The sequence below is a fragment of the Ornithorhynchus anatinus genome, chromosome X5, assembly GCF_004115215.2.
Source record: "Ornithorhynchus anatinus isolate Pmale09 chromosome X5, mOrnAna1.pri.v4, whole genome shotgun sequence".
NCBI classification, from domain to species: domain Eukaryota; kingdom Metazoa; phylum Chordata; class Mammalia; order Monotremata; family Ornithorhynchidae; genus Ornithorhynchus; species Ornithorhynchus anatinus.
The window spans coordinates 5,569,308-5,589,052 of NC_041753.1; the positions used below are offsets into that span (position 1 = coordinate 5,569,308).

General features: G+C 59.7%; 2 protein-coding genes across 3 annotated transcripts; both read right to left on the reverse strand.

Moving 5' to 3' along the window:
- Positions 1 to 2,006: 2,006 nt before the first annotated feature.
- PCOLCE (procollagen C-endopeptidase enhancer) lies at positions 2,007 to 8,089 on the reverse strand. The gene is given in 10 exon segments (XM_029056318.2): positions 2,007 to 2,221; positions 3,233 to 3,403; positions 3,958 to 4,041; positions 4,135 to 4,391; positions 4,518 to 4,657; positions 5,020 to 5,096; positions 5,099 to 5,140; positions 6,313 to 6,571; positions 6,772 to 6,880; positions 7,903 to 8,089. Coding segments are annotated over 10 exon segments (1,416 nt in total). The 5' UTR covers positions 8,010 to 8,089; the 3' UTR covers positions 2,007 to 2,051.
- Positions 8,090 to 10,567: 2,478 nt separating this feature from the next.
- On the reverse strand, positions 10,568 to 18,661 carry FBXO24 (F-box protein 24). 2 transcript variants are annotated; one of them, XM_029056316.2, is made up of 10 exons: positions 18,510 to 18,659; positions 17,265 to 17,360; positions 16,956 to 17,142; positions 15,907 to 16,145; positions 15,030 to 15,273; positions 13,779 to 13,937; positions 12,868 to 12,989; positions 12,412 to 12,543; positions 11,919 to 12,089; positions 10,568 to 11,171 (listed from the first exon to the last, which is right to left on the reverse strand). In XM_029056316.2, exons 1-10 carry the CDS (start codon positions 18,510 to 18,512, stop codon positions 10,812 to 10,814), a joined length of 1,713 nt encoding a protein of 570 aa, XP_028912149.1. In that variant the 5' UTR covers positions 18,513 to 18,659; the 3' UTR covers positions 10,568 to 10,811. The 2 variants fall into 2 exon arrangements, with proteins under 2 accessions (XP_028912149.1, XP_028912150.1); XM_029056317.2 differs by lacking the exon at positions 12,412 to 12,543 and having other exon boundaries at positions 18,510 to 18,661.
- Positions 18,662 to 19,745: the final 1,084 nt, after the last annotated feature.

The following is a 19,745-nucleotide window of genomic DNA, read 5'->3' on the forward strand; positions in this document are numbered from 1 at the left end:
GGCGGGAGGGAAGGGAATCAATCATCACTTAATCAATTAGGGGTATTTATTGAGCGCTTGCTGGGAGGGCCAACCTTCTCCCTGGACCTCAGTCCTCATTATTATTATGGTATTTGTTAAGCGCTTACTATGTGCCCGGGCACCGTTCTAAGCGCTGGGGAGGGTGATCAAGGTGGTCATTCAATAGTATTTATTGAGCGCTTACTATGTGCAGAGCACTGTACTAAGCGCTTGGGATGAACAAGTCGGCAACAGATAGAGACAGTCCCTGCCGTTTTGACGGGTTTACAGTCTAATCGGGGGCACCAGATTAGACCAGGTGGTCCCACGTGGGGCTCCCAGTCTTCATCCCCATTTGACAGAGGAGGGGAACTGAGGCCCAGTGAAGTGACTTGCCCGAAGTCACCCAGCTGACAAGTGGCAGAGCCGGGATCTATCTGGCCGCCCACCTCTGGCCTGCAACGCCCTCCCTCCTCTTATCGGACAAGATAATCGCTCTCCCCCACTTCAAAGCTTTATTGAAGGCCCATCTCCTCCTCCAAGAAGCCTTCCCTGACTAAACCCTCCTCTCCTCCCACTCCCTTCCCCGCCGCTCTTCTTTGCTCCTTCATTCAACCTCCCATCCCCACAGCGCATCTGTATATCTCTGTAGATAGCTGCAATTTATTTATTTATCTCTTTATATTGCGCGTCCATCCTCCCTCTCTGGATTGTGGGCTCGCTGTAGGCAGGAATGCGTTTGTTGTTAGATCGTGCTCTCCCAAGCGCTTGGTACAGCCTGCTTTGCACAACAGAAAGCGCTCAATAAATACGATTGCTTGAAAGGTGGGGAAGGGGAAGCAGCAGGGCGTAGAAGAGAGAGCACGGGCCTGGGAGTCAGACGGTCGTGGGTTCTAACTTCCTGTTCTGCCATTTTGTCCTGCTGCGTGACCTAGGGTAAGACACTTCTCTGGGCCTCAGTTCCCTCATCTGGAAATGGGGATTGAGACGAAGAGCCCAGGTGGGACAGAGACTGTGTCCAACCCGATTTGCTTGTATTCCCCCCCCCCCCAGCGCTTAGTAAGTGGCTGGCGGCAACAGTAAACGCTTTACAAATACCACATTGCTAATTGCTATTATGAGGAGGGCGGAGGAGGACTCTCTGAGGTTGCCTGGAGGCGACTGACGCAGGGGTCTGGATAGAGACCAATCTCGGTTAGAAAGGGAGCAATATGAAGGGAAGCAATGTCGGCTAGTGGAGAAGGGCCCTGGGGGGTGGGAATCAGAGGACCTGGGTTCTAATTGCCGGTTTTGCCACTTGCCTGCTTTGGGACCTTGGTAAGGTCACTTCTCTAGGCCTCAGTTTCCTCTCTGTAAACTGGGGATTCAATCATCCCGGTTCTCCCTTCACTTAGACTGTGAGGGCCATGTGGGACAGGGACTCTATCCAATCTGCAAGATCGTTGTGGGTAGGGAATGGGTCCATTTACTGTTGTAGTGTACTCTCCCAAGTGCTTAGTACAGTGCTCTGCACACAGTTAGTGCCCAATAAATACTATTGAATGAATATACTGTCTACCGCAGTGCGCAGAGAAGCAGCATGGCCTAGTGGATAGAGTCCGGACCTGGGAGTCATAAGGACCTGGGTTCTAATCGAGCTCAGCCACTTGTCAGCTGGGTGACTTTGGGCAAATCACTTCCCTTCTCTGGGCTTCATTACCTCATCTATAAAATGGGGATTAAGAGTGTGAGCCCGGGACTTGTGTCCAACCTGATTAACTTGTATCTACCCTAGCGTTTAGAACAGTGCGTGGCCCATAGTAAGTGCTTAACAAGGACTGGAATTAAGTGCTTAATTATTATGGTCAATGGTGCTATTATTGAAGGCCAGGTGACAAGAAACCCGAGGGAACCTTGATGATGGAAGAACTGGTGAGGGGGGCTCAGCCCTAAAAGAGATCTCCTTTCCCTCTCCCACCCTGGGCCCCGTTCCCTCCCCTCCTTGTCCCCAAAGAACAGCACTTGGCCCATGGTCAGGAAGGGTTTTATTATGGGGGGCGTTGGGGAGGGGCTCAGGCCCTTGGCTCGAAGAGGCTCCCGGTGGGGGGACATTCCCGCTGGGCCCAGGTTGGTGAGGATCTGGTGTTGAGGGGGTCGCTGCGGCACCACACCAAAGCTGTCCGGAGGCAGGAATGGCGACCCCCGGCTTCGTCCACACGCCCCATCAGTAGGTAACTGGCCCCTGCAAGGGGAAGGGGGCCGGAGACGGAGGAAAGGAGGGGTTAGAGAGAGAGGAGCTGCCCTCAGTTTCCCCCACCCCCACCTTTTCCCTCCGTAGACTATAAGCCCGTTTTGGACAGGGACTGTGTCCATTTATCCTTCTATTGTTCTCTCCCAAGTGCTTAGTCCAGCGGTCAATACAGTGTGGGTGCTCAATAAATACGATTGAATGAGTGAGAAGCAGTGTGGCTTAGTGGAAAGAGGCCGGGCTTGGGAGTCAGAGGACATGGGTTCTAATCTCAGCTCTGCTGCTTGTCAGCTGTGTGGCTTTGGGCAAATCACTTAATTTCTCTGTGCCTCCGTTACCTCCTCTGTAAAATGGGGATTAAGACTGTGAGCCCCACATGGGACAACCTGGTTATCTTGTATCTACCCCAGCGCTTAGAACAGTGAACTCCCCTTTGAAGCCCTCCTGAAAGCTCACCTCCTCCAGGAAGCTTTCCCAGACTGAGCCCCCTTTTTTCTCTTCTCCTCCCCGCCCCCATCGCCCCGACTCCCTCCCTCTGCTCTACCCCACACCCCGCCCCACAGCACTTGTGTATATATGTATGTATTTGTTATTCTATTTATTTTTGACATGTATATATCTATAATTCTGTTCTTCTATATTGATGCCATTGATGCCTGTCCACTTGTTTTGTTGTCTGTCTCCCCGCTTCGAGACTGTGAGCCCATTGGTAGGGATTGTCTCTATTTGTTGCCGAATTATACTTTCCAAGCGCTTACTACAGTGCACGGCGCACAGTAAGCACTCGCTAAATACGATTGAATGAATGGATGAAAGGTGCTTAACAAATACCATTATTATTATTATTATGAATGACATCCCCCCCACCCCCAGGCTCCCCCTTTTCTTTCCCTGATTTCCCTATTTTCATGGCCCCAGACCCTTCCCTGGAACATCCTCCCCGACCCTGCCACCTCTTCCCGCTCACTCCCGTTGACCCCGACGCCTACCCCCCTCCCCCGATACCTTTCTTGAGCGGGGGGCAGTTGCGACAGGGCACGGTTATGGTGAGGACGGTCCCCGTGGGGTCGGGGGGCAGGGTCAGGCCTAGGTTCTTGTAGGCGCCGTTGATCCCAACCGAGACGCTGAACCCCTGGCCGGCTCCTCGGGTCACCGCCTGCACCGTCCCGGTCACCACTATCGCCGCCAGGGACAGAGGGAGGGGTCGTTAGGGATGGGGGGAGCATGAAGCCTGTGTCCCTACAGGCCCGGAGGACAGGGCCCCTGGCTTCGCTGGGAGAAAGGGTCCCTGCAAGGCTGGAGTGCAGGAGACCTGGGTCCCTGCGGGGCTGGGGGCTGGGGGGCAGGATGCTTGGGTTCCCACAGGGATGGGGTGAAATGTCTGGGTCCCCGCAGGGATGGGCGGTAGGGTGCCTGGGTCCCCATGAGGCTTTGTGGAAGCCCACTTGGATTCTTGCAGGGTTGGAGGGTAGGACGCCTGGGTCCCCCTCAGGGTTGGGGGGCAGGATACCCGGGTCCCCCTCAGGGCTGGGGGGCAGGATGCCTGGGTTTCCTCCCCCCCATCCCAGGCTGTGTGGAAGGCCTTGCAGCATTGGAAGGCAGGGTGGCTAGGTCCTCACAGGGCTGGGGTCTGGGGGCTGGGGGGACAAGACGCTTGGGTCCCTGGGAGTCATGCGGTGAGGGGGCGGGGGGAGAGGGGGCAGGGTCGGCCGGATGTGGCCATCTCTCACCAAAGTCGCTGGCGCAGAAGTTGCCCTGTAAAGTTCCCGTTCTGCGACACTGCTTGGGGCACGGGGAGGAGGCACCTGGGGAGTCTGTGTGGAGAGAAGAGATCCCCCCCACCACGTGATGGAGGCGACCCTTCCCTTCCTTTCCCCTCCCCTCCTTTCCTGCCCCATGGCGCTCACCGGGGATCTGGGCCGGGCCGGCCTTGGGTTTCTCCCCGGGAGGGACCTTTGGCTTGGGGGGCAGCTTGACCTTCGGCTTGACTTTGGGTGGGTCCGGGGGGGTGGGGAGGTCCTGGCGGGTGGGGGTCTTGGAGCCCCCGGCCCCTTCTCCGCTGCCCCGGGGCCGGGTGGTGTAGGACGCGGTGAAGCCGTCGGCCGTCACGCTGAGGTCGGACACGAACTGGACCAGAAGTTCGTTGTCGGCTGAGGATATGGACCTGGAGAGGGGTAGGGATCGGGGGCCAGGTTAGGCCCCGGGACCTCCGGCTCTCTCCTCGCCCCACCCAAATGGCAGGGGGTCCCTCCGCTCGGCCCCCTTCCCCAAGTCCGGCCCGGGCCCTCACCCGGGGGCCGTGTCCCCGCAGAATTTTCCGAGTCTCCGCGCATCGTCGCTCTGGGCCCCGTTGAAGACGGCCACGTAGTCATAGCGACAGTAGTTGTCCGGCTCCAGGTCAAACTTCCCAAAGGTCAGGGAGATCACCTGAGAGGAGGATCCGGGGGTCACAGTGGGCCCCGTCCCACAAAAGGAGGAAGGGAGCTTGTAATAATAATAATAATAATAATAATAAGGATGGTATTTGTTAAGAGTTTACTCTGTGCCAAGCACTGTTTAAGCGCTAGGGTAGATACAAGGTAATCAGGTTGTCCCACGTGGGGCTCACAATCTTCATCCCCATTTTACAGATGAGGGAACTGAGGCATGGAGAAGTGAAGTGACTTGCCCAAAGTCACACAACTGATAAGTGGCGGAGTCGGGAGCCGGGCTCTTGCCGCTAAGCCAACTGCTTCTCAAGGAGGGGCGGGGAGGGAGAGAGGGCAGGGCTGCGGGTGTCTGTCCTCACACTGGTCCTGGGGGGCCCGGATGAGCCAGGAGCAGCTGACCCCAGGGGGATAGTCGCTTTCGGGCCAGTTTGGGTGTGGTCAACGTCCTGGGGTTTTTCCAACCGCCCGCCACAGACCTGATGTTCTGGAGGGAGGGGAACAAGAGGGAAGGTCAGGGGGCTCTGGGAGCTCAGCGCCTGGTCCCTGGAGGGAAGGGCCCGGGGAGGGTATGTGTTAGCATAATAATAATAATTATTATTATTATTATGGTATTGGTTAAACGCTCACTATGTGCTGAGCAGTGTTCTATAGCGCTGGATAGATACAGGGTAATCAGATGGTCCCAGTGGGGCTCACAGTTTTTAATGCCCATTTTCCAGATGAGGTAACTGAGGCACAGAGAGGTTAGGCGGCTTGCCCAAGGTCACAGAGCAGACAATCGGCGGAGCTGGGATTAGAACCCATGTCCCCGACTCCCCAAACCCGTGCTCTTTCCACTAAGCCACGCTGCGGGGCTTAGGGGCTGCTCCTAGGGCTCCCCAGTTCCCCTCGTGAGGAGGGTTGAGGAACTGGGGGGAGGGGCCCCCTCCCTGTCCCTCCCCTCCCCCGGGGTCCCTCTGCCCACCCCCGCCGGGGTCCTCCATCCCCTCTTCCCGCCTCCCCCGGGGGCGGCCCCATGTCCCCCCACACTCTGGCCAAAGCTCTCCCGTACGTTCCAGCGGGAGGGGGTGGGGAGAGTCCCCCATTTTGGGTGGTGGGGGGGACTTTGGCCAGAGGTGGGAGGGATGGAACCCCAATCAGGGCTCTAAGGCTGGGTTTCGGGAGAGGATGCCGGGAAGGGTCTCCGCCCCTCCCTCCCCTTCTCCCCCGAAACCCAGCCATCCCCCTGCGTCGTGCAGGGCCGGGGTTTGGGGTCTGGTGTCGAGCCCCGATTGCAGGCAGGGATGGGGAGGGGGGAAGGGCCGGGGGCGGGGGGGAGGCCCCGCTACTCACCATCCCAGTAACCCCAGGCCGCCCAGTCCACCCGTGGGTCGAACTGGCTCGCGCCCCATTTCCGCCGTGCGCCCGGGGGGGGCCCTGGAAGAGGGGGGGGTTGGTGGGAGGGGGAGGGGGGGCTGGGGGGCCGCCGGTGTGGGGAGGGGGAGAGGGAGGGGCTGTCTCTGAGGCCTCTTCCTAGGGGGTTGGGCGCCTGTCCCTGGGTAGGGGTCTAGGGGAGGGCTTGTCTCTAGGGTAGGTGGAAGCCTTTCTGTCCCTGAGAGGGGCGGTGGGGGGGGCCTCTGGGGGAGGGGAGGAGCATCCTGTCTCCGAGCCCCTCACCATTGCCGTGGGCCGCCCGCCCGTGGTACCAGATGAGGAAGCCGCGGCCGCCGGTCCCCTCGTCCGCCCTCATGCGCAGGGTCACCCGGTTGCCGGTGGCGACCACGGGCCCCGGCCGGAAGGTGCCGCAGAAAGTGCCGAGCCTCTGGCCCCCGGTGCCGGCCCCCGCGAAGATCTCCAGGGCGTCGTAGCGGCACGTGGAGTCCAGCTCCAGGTCAAAGACGCGGAAGGAGAGGGCCACCACCTGCCCTTCGGGCACCTGGGATGGGCCGGGGTCAGAGGTCACCGAAGAGGCCCAGTCAACCCTACAGCTCCTCCTCTCCGGCCCTCCGGCCCGGCCTCCAGAGAGTGGACGTGGACGTGGGTCTTGGGGGAGGGGAGGCAGGCCGGGCGTGGGGTGGTCCTCCCGAGCGGACCCCTCCTCCCGGTTCGTCCCTCCCCAGAGGGCCCGCCTCTCACCGTGATGGTCCAGACGCACTCCTTGCTGGGGGGATAGTGGTTGGGGAAACCCTCACTGGCCACGTAGCCGGATTCCCCGCTGACGTCCCCTCCGCAGAGAAACACGGGTCTGGAGGCGGGAAGACGGGGCGGGGGGGCGGGGGGGATGCGGGTCAGGGTGAGCCCGGGGGGCCGGGGGGGGGCACCGGGAGCCAGGGCTTCGAAGAAGGCTCCAGCCCCCACGTCTCCTCCCGCAGTGTCCGCCCCCCTCCTCCGCCGCCCCCACACGGGCTGGAATTCTGGGAATCTTCCCCGGCCCTAGGCCTCCCCGCCAGCCCTCCCATCCCGAGGCGGGCGGGCGGGCTGCGACCGCGGTGGGGAAGGAGGCAGGAGGACGGGATGGGATAAGTAGATCCAGATGTGGATGGAGCCACGAGAACACCCGGGGGGAGGGGTGGGGGAACAGGGAGCAGCCACACACAGAACCCAGGTGTCCAGCCCCCCGCCTCCCTCCGAGCCCCCTCGGCGGCCCTATCGCCAGGGTCCCCTCGGGGTCTCGGGCGTGCAGCGTGGACCCCTCCTCCATCCTCGTGCCCCTTCCCAGATTTCAGGCCTCCTTCGGTTTTGCTAAGCCCACTCCCCTCTTGGGACCCAGGACTAACAGCCCCACACCCCCACCGCCCAGACCCTCCCTCTCTTCCTCACCCCCATCCCTTGGCATCCCCCCGTTTCCCCTCCAAGATGCGGGCCGCTGGCTCTCCCTCACAGGACCCGGGCACCCGGTGCCGCCGCCTCAGGAGGAAGCTGAGCCACCAGGTGGGGAGGCGTGAGGGGTCTGGGGTCCCTGGGGTCTGGTCAGCCCCAGGGTCAGAGTGGTGGGGGGCAGGGGTGAGGGAGAGGAAGGGAGAACCGGGGGGAGGGATCCCTCAGGGGGACAGGGGGTGGGGGGGAATGTGAGGATGGAGAAGAGGGAGACTGAGGCAGAATGAGGGGGAGGCCGAATGGATAAAGAGGAGCGAGGCAGGACCAGAGAGCCGAGGAGACCGGGGCAGCCTGAGGGGGGCTGCGGCCTTTGGCCTCCCATTTAGGAAACAGGGGGAGGAGCTTGGTCGGGGGTCGCGGGTTGGGGGGGAAGTGGGGTGTCACACATACCGGGTATAGTTGGGGCTGGGTCCTGGTCCCCCCTGACCCCGGGTCGGGGTCAGCAGCAGGGCAAAGAGGGCGATGAGGGGTCCGAGCCGGGGGGCGGGGGGCAGCATGGCTGGGCGGAGAGGAGCCGGGGTCCCAGGGACGGCGGCGGTGGCCGTGGCGGGTGAGGAGGAGTCCGGCCGGCGAGGGTAATGACTACCAGATGCCGCTATGTGGGCGTGGGGGCGGGGGAGGGGGATGGGGGGGAGGATGGGGTCGGTGGGGGGGGAAGGGATGGAGGGATGAAGGGTCGGGGGGCGCCGCTCCCTCGTCCGGGACCGGCCAATACTCATCCCACCTCAGGGGTCTCGTCCCCCTCCCCGGACGCCCCCCAGGCGGCGGACCCTGTTCTCCTGCACCCCTCTCTCCCCGCTCCCCCGCGCCCCTCCTCTTCCTCCCCTCCCCCGCCCGCCGGGAGACCCTTGGCCCCTGACCCCCGTCCTACTCTGCGGTGGTCCCAGAGGAGGGGAGGGGGGGTCGGGCGGGGGGCGAGGGGGGTTCCGCGGGGCCCCGAATGGAGAGTGGCCCCTTTAAAGGGGGAGGGCGGGGCCAGAAGGCAGCAGCCTGCCCTCTGCGAGGCGGGACCACCCTCCAGCCCCTCCTTTAAAGGTCCTGGAGGCCGCGGGAAGGGGTCAGGCCTGCGGGGCTGTTGGAGGGAAAGAGTTGAGGCAAGTGGAGAGAGGCCGCCGCGCCCCCCCCCCCCGCGCCTTTTTCTCGCCCTCTCTTTCTTCCTCCCAGTCTCCCTCCCCCCCAGTCTTCACCCCCCTTCCCTTCCCCTCCCCTGTTCCCCCTTTCCCCCCACTCCTCTCTGCCCCGCTACTCCTATCGGTCCCTCCACTCCACTGTACCCCCCTGCTCCTCTCACCTCATTCCTCTCTGCCCCACTTCTCCCTCTCTTCCACTCTCCCCTTCTCTCCTTTCTCCCCCCCCCATCCTTTCTCCCCCCCCCATCCTTTCTCCCCCCCCATCCTTTCTCTTCCCCCCCATCCTTTCTCTCCCCCCCCCATCCTTTCTCTCCCCCCCATCCTTTCTCTCCCCCCCATCCTTTCTCCCCCCCCCCATCCTTTCTCCCCCCCCATCCTTTCTCTCCCCCCCATCCTTTCTCCCCCCCCCATCCTTTCTCCCCCCCCCCATCCTTTCTCCCCCCCCATCCTTTCTCTCCCCCCCCATCCTTTCTCTCCCCCCCCATCCTTTCCCTCCCCCCCCATCCTTTCTCCCCCCCCCATCCTTTCCCTCCCCCCCCATCCTTTCCCTCCCCCCCCATCCTTTCCCTCCCCCCCATGCCTTTCCTCCCCCCCCATCCTTTCCCCCCCCCCATCCTTTCCCTCCCCCCATCCTTTCCCTCCCCCCCATCCTTTCTCTCCCCCCCCATCCTTTCCCCCCCCCCCCATCCTTTCCCTCCCCCCCCCATCCTTTCCCTCCCCCCCCATCCTTTCCCTCCCCCCCATCCTTTCTCTCCCCCCCCATCCTTTCTCTCCCCCCCCATCCTTTCTCTCCCCCCCCATCCTTTCCCTCCCCCCCATTCCCCATCCTTCCCTCCCCCCCCTCCTTTCCCTCCCCCCCCTCCTTTCCCTCCCCCCTCCTTTCCCTCCCCCCCCCTCCTTTCCCTCCCCCCCCTCCCTTTCCTCCCCCCCCTCCTTTCCCTCCCCCCCCTCCTTTCCTCCCCCTCTCCTTTTCTCTTCCCCCCCTCGTCCTTTTCTCTTCCCCCCTCTCCTTTTCTCTTCCCCCCTCTCCTTTTCTCTCCCCCCCTCTCCTTTTCTCTCCCCTCCCCCCCCCCTCCCTTTTCTCCCCCCCCTCTCCTTTTCTCTCCCCCCCATCTCCTTTTCTCTCCCCCCCCTCTCCTTTTCTCTCCCCCCCCTCTCCTTTTCTCTCCCCCCTCTCCTTTTCTCTCCCCCCTCTCCTTTTCTCTCCCCCCTCCTTTTCTCTCCCCCCCTCTCCTTTTCTCTCCCCCCCTCTCCTTTTCTCTCCCCCCCCTCTCCTTTTCTCTCTCCCCCCTCCTTTTCTCTCCCCCCCCTCTTTTCTCTCCCCCCTCTCCTTTTCTCTCCCCCTCTCCTTTTCTCTCCCCCCCCTCTCCTTTTCTCTCCCCCCTCTCCTTTTCTCTCCCCCCTCTCCTTTTCTCTCCCCCCCCTCTCTTTTCTCTCCCCCCCTCTTTTCTCTCCCCCCTCCTTTTCTCTCCCCCCCTCTCCTTTTCTCTCCCCCCCTCTCCTTTTCTCTCCCCCCCTCTTTTCTCTCCCCCCCCTCTCCTTTTCTCTCCCCCCTCCTCTCCTTTTCTCCCCCCCCTCTCCTTTTCTCTCCCCCCCTCTCCTTTCTCTCCCCCCCTCTCCTTTTCTCTCCCCCCCCTCTCCTTTTCTCTCCCCCCCTCTCCTTTTCTCTCCCCCCTGTTGCTTCCCCCCCCCTCTCCTTTTCTCTCCCCCCCTCTCCTTTCTCTCCCCCCCTCTCCTTTCTCTCCCCCCCCTCTCCTTTTCTCTCCCCCCCCTCTCCTTTTCTCTCCCCCCCCCTCCTTTTCTCTCCCCCCCCTCTCCTTTTCTCTCCCCTTCCCTTCTCCAGGTGGGCAAAAGGAGAACCCAAGCTTCACTGTGCACCGGCCCCCCTGCCGCCCAGGTTTCCCCTTCTCCCCAGGGACCCCGGCTTCACCACCTGCGGCCTCTCTTTATTCATCCATGGTGCAAGGCAGCGGGTGCGTGTGGGTATGTGGGTTCACGTCCTGGGAACCCCCTCCCCATATTTAAAACAAAAACAAAGAAAAAAAGCAAGAAAGACTCTCGGATCCTTCCCCCGCTTCTCGCCCCGTAACCGGCTCCTTCGCTTCCGGCGTTTTCCTGGGTCTCCGGGTGGGCCTCGGTGGGGGTGGATGGGTTGGGGGGAGGAAGGCCTCAGCCCTCGGGGGGCGGCGGGTCTCTGGGGGTCGCCGCCCGCTGCAGCAGGTCCAGCGCCTCCCAGAAAAAGTCCTTTTGAGCGGCCTGGAGGGCCATCCAGCCAACGATCTCCTTCATCTTGTCCAGCCGGGCGTGCAGGGTCGGGCAGCCCAGTAGCTGGTTGAGGTAGGCCTCGCAGCCCCTCGCGGCGGCCCCGGGCTCGGAGGCTCCGGGCGCAGAGGTTCCGGGCTCGGAGGCCGGTCCGCCACCCGCCTCTCCGGGAAGCTTCTTGTAGGCCCGGCCGTGCTCCACGTCGTGTCCGGAGAGGAGGTACAGGCACTCCCGGCTGGAGCACAGTGACCGAGTGCATGGCGGAACCTGGCAGGAGGAGGGGCCGCGGGGGTGGTCGGGGTCAGGAGAGGGGACCCTGACCTCTTCCCCTTCTCCCCACCTCCTGACCCCCTGAGTTTCCTCTAAGGCTCTCTCACCATGACCCTATCACTAATAATAATGATGGTATTTGTTCAAGTGTTTACTATGTGACTGGCACTTTACTAAGCACTGGAGCGGTTACAAGCCGATCAGGTCGGACCCAGTCCCTGTCTCACGTGGGGCTCCCAGTCTCAATCCACATTTTGTTTGAGGCCCAGAGAAGTGAAGTGACCTGCCCGAGGTCAGAAAGCAGACAAGTGAGAAGCAGCGTGGCTTACTGGCAAGAGCTCGGGCTTGGGAGTCAGAGGTTGTGGGTTCTAATCCTGGCTCTGCCACTTGTCAGCTGTGTGACTGTGGGCAAGTTCCTTAACTTCCCTGGGCCTCAGTTACCTCATCTGTAAAATGGGGATGAAGACTGTGAGCCCCACGTGGGACAAACTGATAACTCCAGTGCTTAGAACAGTGCTTGGCACATAGTAAGCGCTTAAGTACCATTATTATTATTATTATTTTGCGACAGAGTCGGGATTAGAACCTATGACCTTCTGACTGCCAGGCCGATGCTAAATCCTTGATCCCACCCACCCCATCCCTTGACATCCTGACCCCAAGTCAGGGGTCTCGGACAAGCTGGGCCCCTCCCCACCTCCCCCCCGCCCAAACACACACAGGCAGATTCACACACAAACACACCTTGACGTGCAGCTTGACGAAGGTGGCGCTGCCCTTGGGCCAGCCAGGGAGCCTCCCCCCGGCCCCACAGCCGCAGCCCAGCAGCTCCTTGCTGAAGTCCGAGCCCTGGCTCAAGGCAAGAGAGTGGTTCAGACCGCACCAGAGCGCCACCGGGCACTGCACTGATGACACCTGGGGGGACACAGCACAGGCCAGCTGGGTCTCTGGGGGGGGGAGGAAGAAGAGCTGGGGAGGAGAGAGAGCTAAGGTGGAGGAAGAACTGGGGAGGAAGGAGAGCTGGGGAGGTGAGAGTTGAGGAGAAGGGAGATCTGAGGTGGAGGAAGAGCTGGAGCAAAGGGAGAGTTGTGGAGGGAGGTTGGGGAGGAGAGAGAGCTGCGGAAGAGGAGTCAGTTGTGGGGACGGGGAGTCGCTGAGAGGGAGGGAGAGGTGGTGTGGGGGCTGGAAGGGAAAGAAGTGGAGAGGCGAGGGGCTTGGGCAGAAAGGCCGGCCTGACCTGGGTGGGCTGACCCCTGTCCATCTTGTCGCCGGTCCCCAGCTGTCCGTAGCGGTTGTTGCCTTGCATGAACAGTCTCCCAAACTCGTCCACCAGGCCCAGGTGGTTATAGCCCAGAGCACAGAACAGGATCTGCCGTCGGGGTGGGGGGTGGGGGCGCCGGATGCCCTCAGCTCACCTTAGCACAGTCCTCCCCGCCATCCCCGCCCCTGGCTCCCCGAGCCCCCCTCCTACCCCTCTATTTCCCGGTCTCTTACCCCTGGGCCGCCAAGGGAATTTCCCCCTGTTGGCCCGTCTAGACCCAGCTTCGTCACCTCTCCCCCACCCATCAAATCCTCCTAACTGTCCCCCTTCCCCCCCACACCTCAGACCCTCCAAGTGGGCCCCTCCTCCTTAGCTCCCCCATCCAGGTCCCCCCTTAGCTGGGGAGCTTCCATCCCTCCCCTCTCCGGGTACCTTAGCAGGCAGGGCCAGGGCCAGGGGCATCTCCTGGTCCAGGGGGTCAAAGGCGTGCAGGCTGCCGAACAGGTCCCGATAAACGCCCGGCGTGTGGACCTCAAAATACGCGCCCCCTTGGTCTGGGGGATGGAAGCCGGTGGGAGGGGTGGGGGCGGGGGGCTCAGCAGGGATGAGGCAGGGGGGAAGGGGACAGTCTGGGAAGGGAGACAGGGCCAGGCCTCCCTTGGGGAGGGGGACGGAGATGGGTGGGGGGACGAGGAGGATGACCCCCCTGATGGGACCCTGTTAATAATTAATTGGGGGAAGGGCCTTGCCATGTCCCTGCCCATTATATCTGCCGGGGGTCTGCTTTAGAGGTAATATAGATGGGGAGAAATGGGGACCCGATTGATGGGGTGGGGTCAGTAATTAATTCGAGGAGGGGGCAGGGTGTCCGTATCATATGTGTTGAGTCGCCCTCACAGGGATGATGTAGATTCGGGGAAGGGGCGGGGTCTCCCCGTCCTTCACATAATAAGTGCTTACTATGTGCCAAGCTCTGTTCTAAGCGCTGGGGTTAGATACAAGGTAATCAGCCTGGTCACAGTCCCTGCCCCCTATGGGGCTCAGTCTTAATCCCCATTTTTCAGATGAGGTAACTGAGGCCCAGTGAAGTGACTTGCCCAAGGTCACACAGCAAACATGGGGCGGGGCCGGGATGAGAACGCGCATCCTCTGCCTTCGAGGCCGGTGCTCTTTCCCCTAAACTGTGTCTCTCTCACTGTGGACAGGGAATGTCACTGTTGTCGTATTGTACTTTCCCAAGAGCTTAGTCCAGTGTTCTGCGCACAGTAAGCGCTTAATAAATACGATTGAATGACTGGAAGTAGATTCGGGGAGAGGGAGGGGAAGGGTTGGGGTCTCCGTACCCATTATGTAGAGGATGCTGCTCTGATTGGAGGACATGCGGACGACTTTCAGGTGGGGCAAGCAGCGAGACACCTTTCTGAGCATCAGCTGCACTGTGTAGGACCTCGACTGGTCCAGTTGCGTCTCGTTCACCATCAGGCTGTACACCCGGCCTTCCTCTGGGGGTGCGGGGGTCGGGGGAGAGTGTGGGCACCCGCATCGGAGCGAGCCCCCCACTCACCCCCCTCCCTCCGTGCTCCTGGGACCTGCTGCTCCCCACCCCTGGCCCCCAAACCTGGATGAGGGGCAGGATCAGGAAATTATTATTAATAATATTTGCTAAGCACTAATGTGCCAAGCACTATACTAAGAGGTGGAGTGGATACAAGTAAATCGGGCTGGACTCAGTCGCTGTCCCCCTTGGGCCTGACAGTCTCCACCCCCATTTTACAGATGAGAGAACTGAGGCCCGGCGAAGTGACTTACCCAGGGTCACACAACAGATTTGGGGTAGAGCCGGGGTTAGAGCCCATCACCTTCTGACTCCCAGACCCGTGCTTTATCCATTATACAGTGCAATAACAATAATTATAATAATTGAGACATCTGTAAGCGCTTACTATATGCCAAGCATCGTACAAAGTGTCGGGGGAGATACAAGGCATTCTTTGTCCCTGTCCCACATGAGGCTCACAGTCCAGTAGGGAGAACTGGTAGTGAATCCCCATTTTAGAGATGAGGAAACCGAGGCCCAGAGACACGAAATAACTTGCCCGGATCACCCAGAAGGGAAGTGGCAGAGCAGGGATTAGAACCCAGGTCCTCTGACTCCCAGAGCCGGGCTCTTTCCACTAGGCCACACCGCTTTCACCAAAGTGATGGAGAGTGACTGGGGGAGGCAGGGGGGACTCAGAGTCTCAGGAATAATGGGGAGCAGTGGGAGAGTGGCTTTAGGAAGAGAAGCAGCATGGTGTCGTGGATAGAGCACGGGCCTGGGAGTGCGAGGGTCATGGGTTCTAATCCCGGCTCTACCCCGTGTCTGCTGCAGGACCTTGGGCAAGTCACTTCACTTCTCTGGGCCTCAGTTACCTCATCTGTATAAGACTTGGAGCCCTGTGTGGGACAGGCACTGTGTCCAGCCCGATTTGCTGGTATCCACCCTAGGGTTTAGTACAGCACATGGTACAGGGTAAGCCCTCAACAAATACCATCATTATTATTATTTAGGAGCATTTTTTGGGGGTGGGTGTCCTTTTTCCCCCAGGCTTTACCGGAGAGCAGCAGAAGGGCTCGCTGGGCCTCCTGTCCCACCAGCACGATCTGCTTGAAGCGCATGGAGTGGTGGAAGGTCATCTGGAAGACCCGCTGGCCGCTGGACTGAAGATAAACCTCCACGCAGTCGCAGGGCTGACTCCGCGGCCCCCCGGTCCCCGAGCCCGCGGCCGGCTGGGCCTGGCTCACCAGCACGTACAGGTACTTCCGATACACCGTGTCGCTGCGGGGGTCTGAGGTTAACTGCGGCCGGGCAGGGAGACAGGGAAAGACGGAATCTCAGGAGCGGGAACCCGGAGACCCTCGGGGAGGGACCAGGTGCTGGGGGTGGGGAGTCGGTTAGTTGTATTTATTGAGCGCTTACTGTGTGCAGGACACTGTACGAAGCGCTTAGGAGAGGACAACAGAACAATATAACAGATGCACTCCCTGCCCACAGTGAGCTTGCAGTCTAGAGGGGGAGACGGACATTAATAGAAATAAATAAATGACAGAGACATAAGTGCTGTGGGGCTGGGAGCTGGGGGATGGATGAAGGGAGCAATTCAGGGTGACGCAGAAGGGAGTGGGGGAAAAAGAAAGGAGGGCTTAGTCAGGGAAGGCCTCTTGGAAGAGGAGACGGGCCTTCAATAAGGCTTTGAAGGGCTGGGAGTCCGTTGGACATGAGGAGGGAGGGAGTTCCAGGTCAGAGGAAGGACGTGGGTGAGGGGTCAGTGGTGAGATAGAGGAGATGGAGGGGCAGTGAGAAGGTTGGCATTAGGGGAGCGAAGTCTGTGGGCCGGGTTGGAGGAGGAGAGCGGCGAGATGAGGTAGGAGGGGGTGAGGAGGGGATTGAGGGCTTTAAAGGGATGGCGGGGGGAGGGAGAAGATGCTCACGTCTTTGGCCCCCCGACACAGCAGGATGTAGCGGCACGCCCGCTTCCACTGGAAGTGGCCGAGGGTGGAGGAGACGAAGGCGTTCTTGAGGAAGAAGAGGGTGCCCAGGTAGTCGAGGATGAAGACGTGGTCCTTGGTGGGGAGGAAGCGGCGGTAGCCGTGGGCCAGGAACGGGGCCACGCTCTTACTGAGGCCTCGGCGGCGGCCCCCGAACGTCTGGAAATACAGCCCCTTGGTGTCTAGGCAGTGGGGGAAGACACGGATTGGGGGAGACAGGGAAAGGACCGGTCAGAGGCAGCAGGGGTAAGTGGGGGGCAGGGGTGGGGGGCCGCGGGGAGCCTGTGGGGAGGGAGGCTACGACTGAAAACTTCTCCACTAGATTGTAAGCTCCTTCAGGGCAGGGGTCGCATCAAGAGAAGCAGCATGGCTTAGTGGAAAGAGCACGGGCTTGGGAGTCAGAGGCTGTGGGTTCTAATGCCGGCTCTGCCACCTGTCTGCAGTGTGAGGAGACTTACAGTCTTAATCCTCATTTTACAGAGGAGGTAACTGAGGCCCAGAGAAATTAAGTGACTTGCCCAAAGTCACACAGCTGATGAGTGGCAGAGCTGGGATTAGAACCCACGACTTGACTCCCCAGCCCGGGCTCTTTCTACTAAGCCACGCTACTTCTCATGAGCTTCAAATGAGCAAAAGACATTTATAGGAATTAGAGAAGTTTATAGGAATTTATAAGAATGAGGACAGGGATCGTGTCAATTTTATTGTTCTCTCTCTCTTTCTCTTTTAATGGTGTTTAAGTGCTTACTATGCGCCAGGCACTGCACCATATCAAATACCATTATAATTATTATTTCAACTCAACAATACAACAGACCCATTTCTTGCTCGCATCGAGCTTATGCCAATGGCTTAGTCCAGCGTTCCGCACACCAATAAGCACCACCGAGTGGTTGGGGAGCGGGGTGTCATGGTTGGGGTGGGGGGGTGTGAGGTTTCTGAAGAGAGGATTCCAGAAGGGTGGTGGTGGGTTGGGGAGAGGGGGTGCCTACAGTTGAGGACGGCTGCCCTTTTCCAAGGCCGGGCCCCTCCGGCCCTCTGCTCGTGGAGGCGCGGGGCCAGGCGCTGGCAGATCCGTCTCCACACGCGTTCCGCGTCGCAGATTTGGCGGAAGTAGCGGCAGGTACGGGCCAAGGAGACGATGTCCCGGACGGGCAGGAAGGAGACGATGTGCTCTACCTGCGGGAGCCCCCGGGGGTTGGGGGTGTCTCAGGACTCAGGCTCCCCCTTCCCTCCAGCCCACCCCCCGCCCCGACACTGTTGTCCCTCATGGATACGAGCGTCTTCCCGCCAGCTCTTACCAGCTCCGGTGGGAAGAGTTGCACGGATATGGGGTCCCCGCGACCCTTCTTTTCAGTGCTGGGCTCGGGGTTGGAAGGGGAACAGCTCCGCTTTACCTGGGCAGTACAATTCAGGGCGGGGGGTGTGAGTGTGGTGACCCTTACCCAGTCACCGCTGCTGTTGCCCCCTTGAAACTCGGCCCCGATTCTGCAGAAGGGTTCCCCGCACAGGCTGGTGCCCCAGGTTCACCGTTCCCATCAATACCTGGGGCCTCCATCTCTGTCCCATAAAGCGGTTGTTGGGAGTGGCCGTTCAGGGTAATAATAATGATAACGATGATGATAATAATAATAATGGCTTTTGTTCAGCGCTATGTTCCGGACACTGTACTAAGCACTGAAAGCCCTTTACTAAGCAATAATCATGGTATTTGTGCCAAGCACTTTTCTAAGCTCTGGGCTAAACACGAGGTAATCAGGTTGGACAAGATCCCTCTCCCAAATGAGGCTCCCAGGCTTCATCCCCATTTTACAGATGAGGGAACTGAGGCCCAGAGAAATGAAGTGACTTGCCCAGCAGAGAAGTAATATGGCGGAGAGGATAGAGCACGGGCCTGGGAAGTCAGAAGGTCATCGTTCTAATCCCGGCTCTACCATTCGTCCGCTGTGTGATCGTGGGCAAAAGTTATTTCACTTCTCTGTGCCTCAGTTACCTCATCTGTAAAATGGGGATGGAGACTGTGAGCCCCACATGGGACAGAGACTGTCTCCAACCCGATTTGCTTGTTCACCCCGGCCCGTAGTCCAGTACCTGGCACATAGTGAGTGCTTAACAAATCCCGTTCTTCTTATTATAATTAAGTAGCAGAGCCATTGTTCTTGTCTGCCCGTCTCCCCCGATTAGACTGTAAGCCCGTCAAAGGGCAGGGACTGTCTCTATCTGTTGCCGATTTGTACATTCCAAGCGCTTAGTCCAGTGCTCTGCACATAGTAAGCGCTCAATAAATACTATTGAATGAATGAATGAATGAACCCGGGTCCTTCTGGCGCCCAGGCCCGGGCTCTTTCCATTAGGTCATGCTGCTTCTTGATCCTGCCCCCCGCCAGGGTGGCAAGGGGGAGCACCAGGGTAAGAAGGGATGGGGAGAGTTGACGGCCCTTGCTTCTCTCTCTGGGCCCTCTCTCCCTCTCCCCAGTCCCTTCCCCTTGGCCACAAAGCGCTGCGACCCTCTTCGGCCTCCTCCTCCTCTGCCAGGTCCTCCTCACCATCTTGGCTCTCCGGGCCGCCCTCGCTCGCTCAGCTCCCGTCCTCGGGCTGGTGCAGAACTGGGGTCTGCCCCATTCCCCTCTGGGTCCTCCGTCCCTGCTCCCGGGGCTCCTCTGGACCCCTCCCCGTGAGCCTTCTTGCCCCCCACTTTGTCCCCCACAGGTCACCCCTCTGTGACATCATCGTCTGGCCTCTGTGATCTGGACCTGAGGGATCCTGGGGACTCTCAATTCCATGAGCCTCCTGGGCAGCTGCTCAGTTTACCCGGCTCTAGCGCCTTCCCAACTGGTCTCCTCTTCGGATCGTTTTCCCGAGACGCCGTTCAATCGCTCAATCAATTAATGGTATTTATGGAGCGCTCGCTCCGTGCAGAACACCGTACCTCTTCGAGAAGCAGCCTGGCCTAGTGGGTAGAGCCCCGGTCTGGGAGTCAGGAGGACCTGCGTTCTAATTCCAGCTCTGCCACTTGTCTGCTGTGTGACCTTGGACTAGTCACTTAACTTCTCCGTGTCTCGGTTACCTCATCTGTAAAATGGGGATGAAGATTGGGAGCCTCATGTGGGGCAGGGACTGGGTCCAACCTGAATTCCATATATCTACCCCAGCGGTCAGTACAGTGCCTGTCACAAAGTAAGTGCTTACCAAATTCCACAGTAATCGTTATTATTATCATTATTATTCTCAAAAACCTCTAACCATTGCCCGGTGGCTTGCACATCAAACAGAAACTCCTTACCATTGACTTCAAGGCTCTCCACCAGCCCCGACCCCCCTACTCAAGCCATTCCCTAGACCTTCCCTCCCCCAACACCAAAGTATCTACCAGGCCTTCAAAAATCCCCCCTACAATCCCACCTCCGCCCAAAGGCCTTCCCAAATGAACTCCCAGTAGTAGCACTTTGGTATTTATCCGGAACCTCGACAGTTGCTTACTTATGTATAGTCAATTGGACATTTATTTATTTATTCCCGTTCCACTATTTGTAAATATTTTGAGATGCTTCCCCTGTTAAGAGTTCAGTTCTCAAGGGGCAGGAAATGTGTCCTGGGCTTTCGTTGTTCTTTCCTGAGCGCTTAGCCTAGTCCATTAGGCACAGCGGATGCTCAATAAGTACCACGTACGTTACTATTACTGCCCCACTCCCACGCAGTCCATCAGCCCGTGACCTCTTTTTTTCCAGTGGTATTTGTTAAAGACGTTCCCCCTGGGGCTCACTGTCCAAGTAGGAGGGAGA

Coding starts and splice junctions, on each gene's coding strand:
- FBXO24 (XM_029056316.2), bottom strand. Junction 15,274..15,906: donor TGTGTCGGGGGGCCAAAGAC/GTGAGCATCTTC, acceptor GCCCGGCCGCAG/TTAACCTCAGACCCCCGCAG. Junction 11,172..11,918: donor TCGTCAAGCTGCACGTCAAG/GTGTGTTTGTGT, acceptor TCCTCCTGCCAG/GTTCCGCCATGCACTCGGTC.